Source organism: Bombus bifarius, unplaced genomic scaffold (assembly GCF_011952205.1).
Source record: "Bombus bifarius isolate JDL3187 unplaced genomic scaffold, Bbif_JDL3187 scf7180000009243, whole genome shotgun sequence".
NCBI lineage: Eukaryota > Metazoa > Arthropoda > Insecta > Hymenoptera > Apidae > Bombus > Bombus bifarius.
The window spans coordinates 127,476-144,183 of record NW_022884989.1 but is presented as its reverse complement, the minus strand read 5'-3'; the positions used below and the strand labels follow the sequence as shown (position 1 = coordinate 144,183).

General features: G+C 37.4%; 1 protein-coding gene across 1 annotated transcript in view; it reads right to left on the bottom strand.

Annotated features, from left to right (window-relative positions):
* Nucleotides 1–761: 761 nt before the first annotated feature.
* Nucleotides 762–16,708, bottom strand: part of LOC117214822 (beta-1,4-glucuronyltransferase 1) — a 33,121-nt gene continuing 17,174 nt past the window's right edge. Inside the window, exons 3-4 of the mRNA XM_033461174.1 lie at nt 16,281–16,461; nt 762–1,652 (exon numbers count right to left, since the gene is read on the bottom strand). Coding sequence (XP_033317065.1) covers nt 1,446–1,652; nt 16,281–16,461 — 388 coding nt within the window. The 3' untranslated portion in view covers nt 762–1,445. The remainder of the gene's footprint in view (nt 1,653–16,280; nt 16,462–16,708) is intronic.

The following is a 16,708-nucleotide window of genomic DNA, read 5'->3' as shown; positions in this document are numbered from 1 at the left end:
GAGGAAAATACTATTCGAAAACGAAAGCTTTCGGGCTATGACTTTAACAACCATATGCGCACGATACAAAGCGGGAATTTCTGTCCAACGTGTGAAATATCGCGTGAACGATACGTATATCGAACTTTGATAGCTTGAAACGTTGCAGAGGCAAAGACTGTTTGTGGGTTAGCTCCGATTTCTGTATAGAAGTATTAAGAACACAGAATCGGATAAGTTCGAGATCGATATTAATCCTGCCTCGTTAATCGTCGTTTTAACTGAAAAGGGAGATTTTTAACGGTTTAGAAAAGTCGTTAGGCTGCAATTTAAACGAAAAGATCACACGTATTTTAATAAATTCAGGCGAAGGTAGACCACTTTCCATTTTCGACGTTACAACGGCTGGTATATAACTTGAAAATTCACAAACGCGAAGTTTAATGGACTGGAATCATACGGGAACATCGAACTCTTTGCAAGCAGGAAACGTCGGATACGGATGATCACCCAGTAATTGATTATTTTGTCGATAACGACAACGGAATATGAAGGGCTATTAAAGCGATCCTTTAACGTACAAGGAACACGCGAAATTCCCCGGGATAGCAGGAAGGTTCGAGATAGTTGATAAGGTCGCTTTGAATAACGATCGAATAACGACACATTAAGTAAAAGCATCATTTTCAAGACGACAAATCTCTTCATTTTTCAAGGCCCGTGAAAGGTTAAAAAGGCCATGAGACTCGCTACACAATGGATGGATCAATTTCTCGGCTCGCTTTGCACGATTGAACTAGTTATTAGTGAAATTTTACAAGTCACAAGTTACCAGAACAATTAAACTCTCTCTTGTGGCGGTAACAATTTTCGTAATGTAAGAAATTCAACTGTACAAATAAATTTAAGAAACTACACGCCGTATGATTATTCTACGTGATGTAAAATTGCAAAGTTGTCAAACACGAGTCTATAATCTACTACTTGTGACCTGTCAATTTATCAATATTCTTAATCGGTAAATTATTATGCAAAAGGACCTCGAATTAAACGTGCCCCACCGGATGTTTGCGCGCAGCAACGCAGACAGACGTTTTTCAAACTGTTCGTCTTCCAGTATTTAATACTAAAATCTCGATATACAAGTTCACTGATTGTTCGAAGTTCATGATACGATACAAAATATATAGAAAACGATCTGATCTCGGTTACAGTGAAAAATACAGCAATCGATCGATACGTTCCTAATTGAATCGTTGACACGGTCGATGAAATTGCTCGTCCGTTTAAAAACTTAAACCTTATGGCACCGTGTCAGGTAGAGCAATTAGAGCCCAGCATCGTCCTTGAGACAGAGACGCTGAAGGTTGTCCCGATTGGTTCAGTGAGAGCCCCGCGCGACGAATAAAAAGGACGGCGATCAAGATCTCGCTAATAAATTAGCGAAACCTTCGACGAACTTTTCGTCAGTGAGGGTTCTTCATCATCTTCAAAGGATCGCGCATGTAACGGGCGAAAACTTCCTTCTTAAACGTCTCGAAGTGCTTCCTGTTGGCACTGTTCTGTCGTTCGCGCCAAGCTGGTCTGGTCTTTCTTGTCTGTAGACCCCAGTGACCCGTGAATACTGGAGAGAGAACCTTGAATTGGTATCCGGCCACGTACATCTCGTACACCTAGTCAGAAAAGAGAAATCATTCTTTAAAGGTAACAAGTTTCTGACATTTTGTCGTCGTTGATATTGACAGAGCTTCGGAAAATAAGTTTCGGAAACTTTTCTTGGAGATTTGAAACTTATCGAGTTCCAGAGTCTGAGGACTCGTGATAGAAAAGTCTGACGAATATAATGCACGTGTGAAATTTCGATTATTAGCGAAATTTCATTAACGCTTTAGTGAGATACACTACTAGCTAGGACTATTATACACTTAAAAAATTAGTATTTAGCAAGCGCGTTAAGCAAACAAATAGATGCTAAAGAAAGCTCCTCTAAATATTGAGATTTATTAAAGCAAATGGATAACCGACGGTTGAATGTATCCTTTTCAATGAAAATCTTGTAACTCTTGCGTACTTAATGCCAACAAATTTTTTAAATGTTTCATATAACACATGTAATACATCCATAAAATGTCGCTGTAAGTTTTCGAGTATCTTTGTGGCTCACCGTCATAAAACATTTTCGTAAGCGTCCTTTTGAAAGAAATATTCCAACATTTTACAAGCGCATCAAGGATAGAATGATATTGAATACAAACGTGATTTGTATCCAAGTACCTCAACTTTGTACGGTGTCGTAAATTTAAACAGAATTTTATTTACAAGTAACGAACGTACGATGTCGAAATTTGTATTCTTTGTAAGTTGTTGAATTAATTACTTCAAGAAAAACTCTACATCTTTACTGTTGCATATCCGTGACCTGGAGATCGCTGTTACGAAGAGAATAGAATTTAGTTTTTTTTTTTTTTTTTTATTTAGTTGTTTACATTCACAATTTGTCCGATTTGGACATTTGGTAGAATTTTTTGGCTGTTTGATTATCACGTGGGTGGCTACCCCCAGAGGGGTACCATCTTCGTGTTTGCTAGGTTATATCCTTTGTGTGAATTTAGTGAAACAAAAAAATATTCTAAATAAGGAGAGGTCCATTCTGTGTATTATTGAATATAAATTATGTTTTGGGTTACAAGGTCGAGAAACAAAGGAGCTACAAGTAGATTTCTATTGCTGTTTCTTGTAGCCTTTAGCTAAAGCTACAAGGTTAACTTTTTTGGTAATATCCTTTGCTGTAAATATATGAACGTCCTCCCTATCGCTTCTATCGTATTGTAACACTGTAAGAGCGAGGATCTGGATCGGTATACATTATACTTATACCTTTATTTATTTCAATGTATTTTTCTGTTACAAATTCATCCACTCGTTCTTCTGTCAGTCAACCTCAACGTAAGTGATACGTGAAGACCACAGGGCTCATTTAGAATTGTTACATGGAATATCTCGTTACACGCATCCGAAATCCAATTTTAGGATCGTATATTTTAAAATAAAGAAGAAGAAACATATTCCGCGTAAATATATTAAAGCATATGCGATAGAAACGTGTATGCAAGCATGCGAAAAAGAACGAATTCGGTCGGTTTGCCGGACCGAAATTCGAATTTATGGTTTTCCTTTACTCAAAGACTGTTCATGACAGTCGGGTTATCCAAACCGTCGATAGTTAGATTCACGGTAAGCCGAATATTTTAGACGACACAAAAGTATAAATACATGTAATATAAAAAAAGAAAAGAAAGGGCTATATCAGGTCTGTATGAAAATTTCCGGTTTCATATTTACATGCCTGGTACGCTTGGTCTATCACATATTTAAGTTGGAGTTTTCTTGGGATAGTATAAGTTGTAAATTTAAGGTATAAACTAAGAATCGTAAGAGTGCTGGGGAAGAGAGAAAGAGAGAAAGAATGTAAGTAAGAGTGTATGCCTTGGTGACGTCAAAGCTGAATGAGTAAAGGAGTGGGAAAAGGGTGCGAGGGTCGAGGGTCAGCATTTTTTGATCTGGGAAGACAGAAGTTGTGAGCCGAGTGTTGGAATAAGACGTACGAAGATATCGTAGTCAGTTTTTGCATTGGGTATTGCTTGTTAAAATAAAACTAAACTTCGCTTCAAATGGAACATCCTTTCTTGTCCTTACTCTAGACTATTTAGATACTATATAGATCGTTTCGTTAAAACATGTCTGAAATAAGAAATTATGGAGAGATATTAGGAAAGAATGGATTATAATCACAAGACACCCACAGCTTTGAAACTTCTTGTTGATGTAAAGTATTAAAAAATCAGTTACCTATAAACTGTAAGAGTTCCAAATGCTTAGTCCATATATTCGTTGTAATTAACGTTGATCTAATTTTTGTTATGCTTTATACGTCACTGCTGATAGAAGATAGATCTACAAATACTTGTTTACACTGACCGACCGTATATCCAAAATATATAAATAATAAAATCAGCAGTTTCAATAGCACGTCAAATATCTACCTAAATGTTGCACAAATTCAGCGCTCTTAAACTGGAACGTAAAATAAACGTTACCAAGATATTTGTCGGAAACAATTCGTTGCTCTTCGTGTTCTCGCGCGCTTTTAACTTCTTCGTGAAATTGAAAAAGTAGTTTTACGCCTGCTGCATGCACCATACACAAGAGAAATACTATGGAAACGTAGCTACACAATGGCTGGCTAAAGCTAAAATTATATTGCCCCATAGTTTCTTCCGCTTAGTGCGTTCCGTAAGTTTTTTGCATTGTGGCGTGGAAATCACGGCGAAAGTTTGAGAAAATGTGCCGTAGATATCGCTCGAACAGTGACATTCCCACGGGAAACACGGTGTTTCCGACATTACAGCAACAGGAATAGTAAGGAGGAAGAGAACACGGCTGGCAATCTCGCCCCCGGTCCGCCAACTGAGACAGGTCAGACAGACCTAACAGACGGGATCCGGCATTTCTCTTCTCCAGTATAGATGCGTCTTCGTGAATAATCATACGTAACAATGGCGAGTCATACGTGACAGCTGCACGTAAAGCTGGTAGACACGTTGTGATTATCAAGACGGAAATGATATTGTAGCTGTTTCGACGTTTGATTCGTAATTGTACGAAAGTTATAGCTGTACAAACGTACCGAGCAATACGAAATTGTGCTATTGTAATACATATACAAAGTAATTTTCAATAACCAAATGTAACATACATATGCGAATCTATCGATCGGTATAGGTCTTAAGGTAATTAACTTCTTTGTCTAGCAAGTTTGGTCAGATATTTTTTTTTTTTTTTTTTAGAGAGAGAGATGTGTTTTGAAAATAATTGTGATCGTAGGTGATAACAGGGTTAAAAGTGCGTTCAAAATTATAAATAATACTGCAAGTATAAAACGGTCGATCATATCGGTGCACCGATCGACGGAAAATTCGAGATTGATCTCTTGCAAAATAGCAATTGAAAATGAAGAATAGAAATTGGGAAACCTGCCACGAGTTAGTTGTGTTTATTAATACTTATAAGATAGTTTACAATAAATGGTAAAAAGAAAGTTATTCGATTATTCGAACAGAGTATTATCATGATTAGTTCAGATATAATCTGGGTTCCATAGCATTAAATTTAGTTTGTAACTAACAATAAGCTGAAAATCTAGGTCGTAATCATATTCAAACTGACGATACAGAAGGTATCGTTTCACATCTTCAAGTTCTAATCTGTTTCGTCCAAGGAAACAATTGACGACAGACTTTTCTCATATCACACTGTGAACTGCATCGTTCAACAGTATTTTTGAAAAGTATCTTTAAAAAGCTAGAAATTAATAATTCATAATTACAAAAGATTTCAAAAGTTGCATAATGCATCGCGAAGAAAAGTATCGTTCTATGCAAATAGTTCTTCAAAACAGATTTTAACGAATCGCGAAAGAGATAATGAAAAGAAGACGGCTCCAGAAGGATGATATAATGAGATTCATTAGACCGCACACGACGTGGGTATGGTCGTAATTAATGTAGAGAAATGCAGGATCCGCACAGCGGAAACGCGCCAATAACGCCTCTGACGACGTCCAAAGTAATTGATAGACGGCGTCTAATCTTCAGTTCACTGTTTCGGAGACAACCAGTGAATAATTATATGTACGCAGCGGCAGGATGACATAGTGCTATGGTTTTCGAAATGAGAATTGTATTAATCACGTCAACTTTGATCGTAAGAACAGAGAGACATCGTCGAAACGTCATCGTCCAATCAACCAAATGTAACTTCATCGACGCATCCATAAATGCTAACAAATTTTTCTACGAATAACTGATAACGATTTATGGGCCAAACGTTAATATAATTATAGAATATAGGTAACAATTGAGAGATATGAGATAAACTATGAGAATTAATTAACTTAAATAAAGTAAGATTAAATATCATTCGATTGAATAATTTTAGGAAGTCTACTTTTTTTATTGCTTTAACTTCCAGAAAATCTGAAATATAAATTCTTGGAAAATTCTGGAATGCTTATCGATATTATATATTTATTCGTTATTATATTTCCGTTACGTTAAATATTTGAAAGTTTCGATAAAAGTAAAACTTCCGAGGTAAGGAATTCAAGAGTGAACTTCTTCTGAGATCTTCGATAGCCCCATTTTCCTTCATTGAATTAATAAATTATCTAAAATTAAATTTAAAGAATTAAGTCAAATCGTACAGTTAAACTAAATTTGATTGCTACATTAAAACGATGTGTTCGCTTAACGAAATTTAGTAAATTATCAGCAGAATTTCTAGGTACATTATGAACTTTAATCAGAGAAGTCTGATGACTAGAGGTCATAAGAACAGTATGAGACTGGAAATATTAATGGCGTACAATGGTCAAGGTGAATTATGCCCGAACCTCAACCTTGGTGTAGGCACTTGCTTCGTTGATTAGTAAAACTGAATTACCCACATAATGAGCATTACACACGATTATTCGTCTTAATTAGTCAGTGGACGAGAATTAATTCCCTTTACAGCATTCCCGCGGGACACATTCTTGCGGCCACGGTGTAAAACATTTCTGGCTCTTGCAACACAAGCTACTCATGGGGCACCTGTTTGTACCGAGTTTCAAGAGAACACAGATTGCATTAAACAACATAACGAGTTGACGTATCTTCCTAATTACCGAGACTGGACACTTTGCTTTGATCGAAGAATCCCATTTCCGCGTCACCGGAGTCTGAAATAATTCCACACTCACATGACACGACGAGGAAAGTTTCGACTTGATCTAGTAGTAACGAGTTAACGGCACAATTCTCTTCTTTTGCGTAGAACATTTCGAAAAAAAAAGTGACATACGCAAAACGCCAACCCACAAATATTACACGCAACATAACAAATCAATTACTATCTATATATTGATCGTTTCGTAATTTGACGACACGTCAGATCTTTCTTTCAAAACGATCAATATATGGAAAAGTATAATTGGACAAACCGGAGAAAGCAAATATCGTACAGAATTGATACATTAAAGTATAATTTGTCGATAGATGGCTAATAAATGACGCTGTTAACTATTGTTTGCAAGGCCAAATTAAATCGTATTAGAAATTTTCGCATTTAATATGATTTATGTGTATATTCTATTGATAGAGAGAAAAAGAAAGAAGGGCAAAGTAGAGATATGAAAATTGTATAAAAAGGGGAAATGAAGCTCGCGAATAAAATTCGTTCATTTTTAGACCAATTAAAATGTCCAAAATAGCATAAAAATATTATACGAACATGGTATTTTTTAGAATGTTAAAAATATATCATTTCGTGAACTATTTACTACGAATCTCGAATTTTTATTTAAACGATAAATATTTACATTTATCAATATCCTAACTGCGAACATGCACGATTCACAAAAGAATTTTCCTTCCTTTCTACAAACAAACAAATTATTCATTCCTACCCGCTCACGTAACGTAACCAACAAAGCTTTGAATATTCGAAATTGCGGTTGGAACAAGCCACTAAAACTTTTGAAAAGCAAACGGAATTATTCAAGGAATTCAACACATACTTCCACAAGCGTGTGCTTCATGTGGCAGTATATTCAAACGATATTCAGCCACTGTATTAATGTAAATTTACACAATTTCCGTAACTGGTAATCGTTCTTTCGCACGGCCACTAAGGGCATACCCCATTCGGTTTTGCTTGTTCCTCTCCGGATCTCTGCATTACGAAGAGGAATACAGAATGCCGAAGCGGTTTGTGTTCTCGCACTAATCATTAACCTTCGCGCACACACACGAGCACACGTGCTCACGGAATACCGAATATCCTGATTATTTACAAGTATTTGCGCGTATACTAGTTGGCTGTGTGCACGAGATGCGCGTAACATCATCAAGCGGAACATGGCGAAATTATTTCTAGTCTAAAGGGAAAGGATGCGGATGACGAAACGAAGGAAATTCCCCGTTGTTACGCTTTTGCTCCCAAGTATTAAGAATTTGCAGAGCAAGTGCAGCCGATGCGACTAATTTTCAAGAAATTACAGCTGATGACGAAGGTAATTAAGCGCAAAAGAAATATATTTCAGAAGAAGGAAAAATGAAAGAAAAAGGAAATGAAAATGAAAGCTATAATCTTCCTTTTATATATTCTTTTATTATAGTTTATTATAGTTCTTTTATTATAATATATTATTTATTATTTAGTTATTATAATCTGTGTATCTAGTTTCAGTATACACTGCATCTCATAGCTACGAAACTAAAAATTGCACTTCTTAACACAGACCCGATATTCCAGCTTTAAAGTCTCAGGACATTTACTACAATTGTCGTAACGTTAGAGAAGGCTATCGATGGATTGTGTTATAAAAATTCATTTAACTTAATGCTTTATACGATAAGGGAAATTTAGGCTATTAATATATCAATACTTCTAATAAAAAATGCGTACAATTGAAAATTCATAATCTACGCCAAATATACAAAAAATAGAAAAAATAGAAGATACTCTGAGACTTTTGTACGGGAATGTAGAAACAACGCGTGAAAATCTCATTAGATCGATGGAAAATCGGGTAGATGAACTTATTTGAAAGTGGAGCCACGTAATACTAAGCTACCCTTAAACAAATTTGCTTTTATCGTATGCCGAGCTCAATATTTGAATAATAAACTATTTTGTTATGCTGATTCTATAGCTATGAAACTAGAATAAACTTCCGCCTCTCTTCTATCCAGGGAATATAGTTTTTCTCTTTCTGGAGAAGAACATGATAAATTATTTCTCAATATCTATAAATCTCATATTGAAAATGACAACGTGAATTCGTGCTCGTCATCCATATGTGTTAGTTATAAGAAATAGTAACTAGAAGATAGTCCTAGATATCAATCGATAGATTTAAGATGTTCTTTTGTTTTTTATCCTTATCCAAGAAAGTGCAATAAAGGTTTTCCGGCTTAGAACGGTGTGATAGATTTATCACAAGAATAAAATAATGACTATTGTGATCCTATCTCTGAGTATAGAAATAACAACAGCTCAGATACGGAACACTTGGTTCCTTATCGCATTGACCACAACATATAAGAATCGAAAATCTTTGAGTGATTTTATAGTCATGAAACACGCCGTAGTTTGTATTCTAAATCATCGAAGAACGAAAGCAGTGCTGCTAAAGTTCAACAGGTTTATAACATGCGACTTCTCTTAGCCAAGCTTGGAACTCAATCTTCAAAGAACCATAAAGTATAAATATAAAAGTACAGAGAGAGCAACAGAGTTTTACTTTTAAAAAATCGCGACCTTCGAGTATAAATTGAAATGTTTTACGACTACTTCCATCAATTTTATATCAAAACCATTAAATCAACGTTCTTTAAATTTAAGCCTCGAAATATCTATCATTTAAAACGATCGATTATCGACAATCTATATCTATCGTCAACGGTGCCCTGCTTTAGAAGATAATATAAAAATCAGATTTTATAAAAAACAAAATCAAAAGCAAGACTTTCTAAGATAACGATCTTCAAAGAAACAATCTTAGGTTTATGGGTTGTTCGATAGCCCTTGACAGGAAATCGCAATTTTATAGCACTCGTGTCTGTCGCAGATGATATATAAAGGAAATAGGATCGAACGTGGGTTGTTTTACATCGCGTGTGCCTTGGGGAAATGTGTTTGGGTTAATTTCACGGTTCAGCATCGACGGAGGCCACCATTTCCACCGCGGTCCATTACGATCATGACATGCCACGCTACCACTCGACACACTTTATTCGATTCCTGTGTTCCTAGAATTCGGGTGACTAAATTTAACGAGGGGATAAAGACATTATCCGCGTTTAGAGGATTATGTTTCTGTCGGTTCACAAGTTCGTTTAAACGAAGATAAAAATAACGATATCCACGATAACATATGATCGTTTCACGTTGCGAGCTTTGAAAATGGATCTTTGACGCGATAAAAAGAAGAAATACGTAGCAACATGTCGGCCGTGCTACTCCAAAAAATCTAAGTATCGTTTACTTTCAATCAGACGTAAAGTTCAATATCCCCCATCTTCTATACCGTATTCCAAAAAAATATCCCATAATCCGACCTCACAGAAACCTCATCTCATCTCACAAACCACGCAAGCCCACGTAATAATTCAAATCCAAGCTAGAAATTTGTAGCATGCGCCTGAAAAACTTGCGTTTAACCGTAGCAAAGCTCCATTTGGTTGATCTACGACCATGTACTCAAGTTGAAGCAGAAAATGTATTTTTTTCTTTCTTTTTCGAAATGGCGCGACCCTCCCTCGTCAGAGTTTCCCGTATGAATGCGTTCGTACGGAGGCCACGCATTAGGGCCACGCGTGACGGTGCATTCGTAGGACCTGGGAAGTTTGGTAAACAGCGACGCATAATTTTTCAACGGGTTAGCAGAACGGCGAGGGTGGAAGCTACGCGACTAAAACCGGCGAGTGAAACTGGCGAGTGAAACCGGCGAGTAAATCTGGTAATTGAGTTTTATGCGATCGCACGTCGGTATAAATCCTAGCGAATAAGGCGGCTCCCTGTAACGTGTCTACACTTATCTTACATTTCCCACCGACATCAACGAACCTGCAGGCGGAAGGTGTGCCGATGAATAAAACCACCACAGGCAGAAGAGCGGACTGCGAAACCCCTGCATTTCGTCCGGTTCGACGCGATGGATGGGCTTAGATCTCTGCGTGTGATTTTAATGCGGGGATTTCTGTCGGTAAACTCTGTTAAGGAGATATAAGCGACTATTCTTGATGGAATCGAATAATTGAAAAAGGGGATAAATTGATCCATTATGGTTCGACGTGAATGTATAATTAATTTGGATGAATGTGATGGAAGAATTTGACGGAGAAATATAATTGAAGTTCCGTTGTGTTCATTAATTTTATTACTCGATAAGCTTTTTATCTTCCGGTTCTTTAAGTAGTAGATGTTGAATTATATTCAAAAAATTCTTCTAAACCGATATGCTGTTGCCGCGACCGTAGAAAATACCAAATTGCCAATTATCAATTCATTGTTAATTTTTACATTTTGATCAAATTAAGACACCGTTGTTACAAATCGAGTAAAGTGTCTGTACATTTACAAACGACATTGTATATCTGTTGAAGTGGTCACCACTTTTAAGAAAACTCTACATCTGGTCTTTTTAATTTTCTCAAGCACCGAAGCCATCGACAGCGTGTAGACAAAAGACTGCGACGAAGACAGACCATAAACAGTAGACAGGCGACATTGACGGGGTTTTTAGTTATTGGGTAACACAGCTAGCGTGCGGATCTGCACCAGCTCAAATTGTATTCTTACTTTTAATTACACTTCTATTTAAATATATTTTCTGCCTTACGATTTATCCACGAGTTTTCTCTGTTTACACATCGAATAACCTCAACAATATCGAAATGATTAAATATAATAAAATACACAAAACGGTCGTTGTGATAAACTCTTCGATACATGAATTCATTACTGTCATTATCACGGCCGTGTATAATTAGAGCAGATCTCGCACTGGGTAATACGTAGGAAATACGACAGTGACGAATACGTTCAGGATGGAAGCAATTATTATTTATCAACAATGATTTATATCGAAGTTAATAAACATCGTACGATGACGATGACGATAACAATAAGCTATTTTTCGTGACGAAACTAATTGCGAACAGAAGCATTCAAATCTATCGAATACGATGGTTAAAGCATCTAGTACGTTCACTGAACAACAATAATCGAATATCCATCAAAGTTAGCTTCTATATAATATACGCGCGTTATTCATACACGAAAGGAGCGTATTGAAATCAATTTTTTCCCCTAATAAAACTTGCTAATAACGAGAACCATTGCGTACGATTACTATTATAGTCGATCTATTATTATCAAGCACGATAAATCTTTCGTTAAATACGTCGGACTCTGATAATTAGTATCGAACATTCGATTTCCATCGAGAACTTTCATTAAGCTTCAATTTTCACGAGCGTCTTTCTCATTCGCGTCTGTTCTTCGCTCGAAAATACTTGGACCATCTGTATCGATGTATCTGAAGATACTCGTGCACGGTTCATCGTCGACAGTAACGTCTTTATCGGAATCGAGGTAATTACAACATATCGATAGCAGCCGGCATTCAACTGACAATTTTATCCGACTAATAAGCAGGAAACAGAAAAAAGAGGAAAGGGATATCTTGGAAAAATGGATGCATAAGAGCGAACAAAATGCCTCGCCTCGGGTTTAGAAACAACGAATCAACCCGGTTAACTTTTAATATGGTTTTAATAGTTAATTTTTTTCACAAAATTTCATTCGCCAGACACCTACGGAAAGAAAGAAAAAAAGAGAGGAAAGGCGAGAGAGAGAGAGAGAGAGAGAGAGAGAGAAGGGGAGGGATTCCCTCGACCCGTGGAAATAACTTCGTGCTTCGTTCACTTTCAATGAACTCGAATCGTCGAATCGTGCCATTGAAGCCGAACTGTTTCCTGATTGAAGACTCGCGCCAACGTAATCGCTCAATCGACGAGCACGAGCGAACCAAACGAGGCCGACCAGCATCTTCCTTTCCTTCGAATCGCGCTACCTGCACGCGGCCTGACCGTACCATGGACACGCTCGCGTGTCTCGCCACTCACGGCTATGGAATTCCGCGCTGTCCAATCAATTTCATAGCCGATCGAAAGTCAATCTTCGAAATGAACGTCGAAAGATCAATATTGAAACGAGTCGCTTCGAAATTCATTGAGACGACGAGACGTTTGTTGCTAGAGTGCAATATTTTGAAAAGCATAGCTCACGAGCTGTTCCTTCGCGTGTGCATTCGATCGTATTGTTGGGACAAGAGTCGCGAGTAAAATGTTCCGTTGTTGGATTTTCATTTTTCATAAAGATGAATCGATAACACAGACTTTGAGTGAGAAATACCGATTGAAAACTCGATGCATAATTCAGAACGCAATCTTTGTTTGTTGTGTAAATTTGCGAGATCAAAGATTGACAAATGCAATGCAAAAATTGACTCTGAATATTTCTTCGTCTCCGTGTTATTCGATAGTTAAAAGAATGTGCTCGAAAATCACATAATTCGGAAGAAACAGAACCAGCTGTTCGGTTCGAAGATACGAGCTTCTAGCGGTAGATGACAAATTCGCGAAGTTTTGTGAATATCTAATATGGAAAATGTGATAATTAATACTTGTGAAATCGATATATTTCGAGAGAGCTGAGATTTTAATATTTTTGATGTGAATATTTTTCAAGAGAACTTCATAACCAAATGTAATAAAAAGACAATTTAATTCGTGCGTGATTGGTTGACAAAGTATTGGATATTTAATCGCTCTCATATGAAGAACAAAAAATGTGACATATCATATTTCTCGCCTGTGGTCTTAAAATGTGTTAGTGCAACGTTAGCCTTTGACGACTTAAAGTATCATTTAATGTGAAATATTTGATCAAATATTTGTTTAATTTGTACATATTGTTGAACCGGTATACCATTGAACCGGAATAAACAAAAACGTTACTTCATTCATTCATTGAAACGATTTCTATTAAACGACTCTATCAAAAGACTGCCATCGATCGTATTCACGAGCCACCTAATTGTCTAACCCAACATACAACGAGTCTCATGTCGAATCACCGATCCCGAAAAACCCGTGGCAGTCGATTCGATTTTATCTCGGCGTTCGTACGAGAACGTGTTGCTCTGGTCGGTGGCGGCGAAACAACGTGCGTGCCGAACAAAAAGGTGAAAAAAGTTGGTGTGCGATGCGTTTGGCGACGGATGGGGACAAGATAGGTGCGGCAAAACAGGCAGGAAGGAAAAGGACAAAACAGGCCAAACCGAGGAGCACGAAGGTCGAGGAAAACTGGTTGCTCGGCGAAAAAATAGCGCTACAGGATTGTATCGGATCACGAAGGTGAGAGACGAACAGGCGGGCGGCTGTGGGTTCAAGTACAACGAAATACAAGAGGGTAGGAAAAGCGAACGATATCCATTCTCATTCCTCCGTGGGGAGTGGATGTTGTGCGAACGAACCGCAGAGAAGACGCGAATACCAATGTACGGGGCACGTAGTTCTCGGCACGAAGAGCGTGTTACGCTTGCAACCGTACACCAGCTTACATTCGCGCCTGTGTACGCCTGTTTCGCGCCGGTGTTACCACGTTACGTAGCCATGTAGATTTATACCCGTTTTATTGCCGTCGCTGCGGCATACTTGCTTTTACGAATACGGCGAACTACGGTCGCCGTCCGGATTTTCGCCGCGCGATGGAATTTCGTTATTTCCACCGAGGCAAGCCCGAACGGCACCATTCCGTGAACGTCGACGTCGTTGGAAAAACTTCGATACTTTATCCTATTGGTACGACGCATCACGCGTGTCTACATGCATTTTCACGCCTTTTCTTGTATCGTTAGGTTTTGCGGTTTAGTTTATCACCGTTGATCGCTGATGATATCGCGTTACGAGAATACCTACGCGTCTTAAAGGTAAAGGCAAGGATGTTGTAAAAGGAAGTTTACGACAGAAAAATAATTTAAAGACATTTTTTATTTAGAATTCGGAGTAAAATTATTGTAGAAGGGAAATCGCGTGGAAATCAGTGTGGAGTAATGGTGCTAGAAAGTGGAAGATTTATCGGTCGAGATACTACTGCTACGCCGTCTGACCTATGCGACCTTATTCCACTGCTGTACGAGGAACGAGAGACATAGAAGATTTGTTCGAGTCTCGAATTTTTTTTACGATGCATTGAGCGTAACGTAGAACACGTAGAACGTGTCATTCATAGTCTCTAGCAGCACTGTGCGTACGTGTGAGTGTGTGTGTGTATGGTACCGGCACAATACTGAGAGATACGGTACTTTTCCATTTTGATATAATATACCAATATTTTCTGAAGAAAGCATACCAATGATATTTTAATATACAGTTCAATCGTGCTTAGTAAATCTCACCCCAATAATAAACAAACCATTATATACAAATTAAAAATGGTTAAACATGAAATTTATCAATTTTTCCAACAAAAATGGCCTATACTCCAACTTTCGAATGAAGCGTTTTTCCATCAGATTCTACTTTTCACTATCATAGTACCAAATTTTTGTAGCCATATGAAAGTACCACTCAATGCTACGAAACTTATTATTCTCGAATGCTATAAATAATAGGTAGGATAGCGTGTCATTTAGAATCCAATCAAAGCCACGTTTCTAAACTATTCGAGGAGATTGGAAGAGTCTCCAGTCGACCTAAGTTTAACAAATTACTCGATGCTCGTTCTAAAACATCAACGAACAACGAAAGTGCTGTTTGGAACGCGAATTAGCTCGTTTCCGGACACTGAAACGTAAGCAACGTCCGTGCTCGATATACGAGCGTTTGGCGGGAAACGTATCAAGTTTAAATTGAATAATGCTTGTACTGTAAAATGGGCCTCCATAGCGCGATAACGCCTACAACGATAATATGTAATTCGATTAATATCCTTGGCGCATGGGAGTTGCACATACTCCCGAACTATCGCGTGTGTCTCTCGTGTACTCGATCAGTTTCCTCCCGATATTCCTCCGATTCTCGTTAATCGTCACTCTCTCTATAACGACGGTTGTGCGAATATAAATTTATATTATATTATCATTTCATCACGTTTTATAATCGCTCGGTTCATGCGCGAATTTATACTTTTTCGAATTTCCTTGACGTCGAAAAAGTAAAATCGTAGAAGTAATTACACGCTTTATATTTTAGCTCTTTTACGCTCGATGCTACATACACGCATAATATTAATAACATTCTACTATATACAATAACGTTATATTTTAGCAACTTGTTGATTAATTAAAGGAGCAATGTATTTATCGTTGATAAAAACTGGTTTCGAGTCTTAATGTGCTATGCTTTGCTTGCAACATTATCCAAGCGCTATCCAAACACTGTCCGGAGAAATAGACTTCTGCTCTTATGAAGTAACGAGCAAATAATTTTCCTCTCAGGCCAAAAACAAATTTGATCGTAAAAGAATTGGAACCGTCAAACGAAATGCTATTTAATATTCGATGACTATTTGGTCGAGTTGCAGCTGCATAATTGAAGTTCGATGTCTTAGTAATTCGTCACGCTAGTATGACGCCATCGACTAAAGAAAAATACATAAAATAGAATAAGAGCAGCATGAGGAATACATACCTGAGTGTTTCTGGTATATCCGTAACCCATAAACCTCTCGTCATGAGCCGGGACAATATCCTTTGCCACGTAAAATGGTTCGTAAAGGAATTCGAAGTTCGTCACATCGTGACTGATGTACACCTTGCCAGTTTTTACGTTGCCGAAGTTTTTATGATTCACAGATGTATCTAGTATCCACCTAAACGAACAAGAGTATGCACGTTATAAATATATAAAATTATTTATTATTTAGGAAGAGAGTAACAAAAGACGTAAAAACTAATAAAAATATTAGCAAGATTAACGCCGATGTATAGTCCTTTTCGTATCTCTGTCCGATCCCGCGAAAACTTTCAACGTTTGAAAAATACCTTTTGCATAAAATTTGAAACAAAAAATTACGCATACCGATAACAATTCCTTTATACTTTCTTCGAACTTTGCAA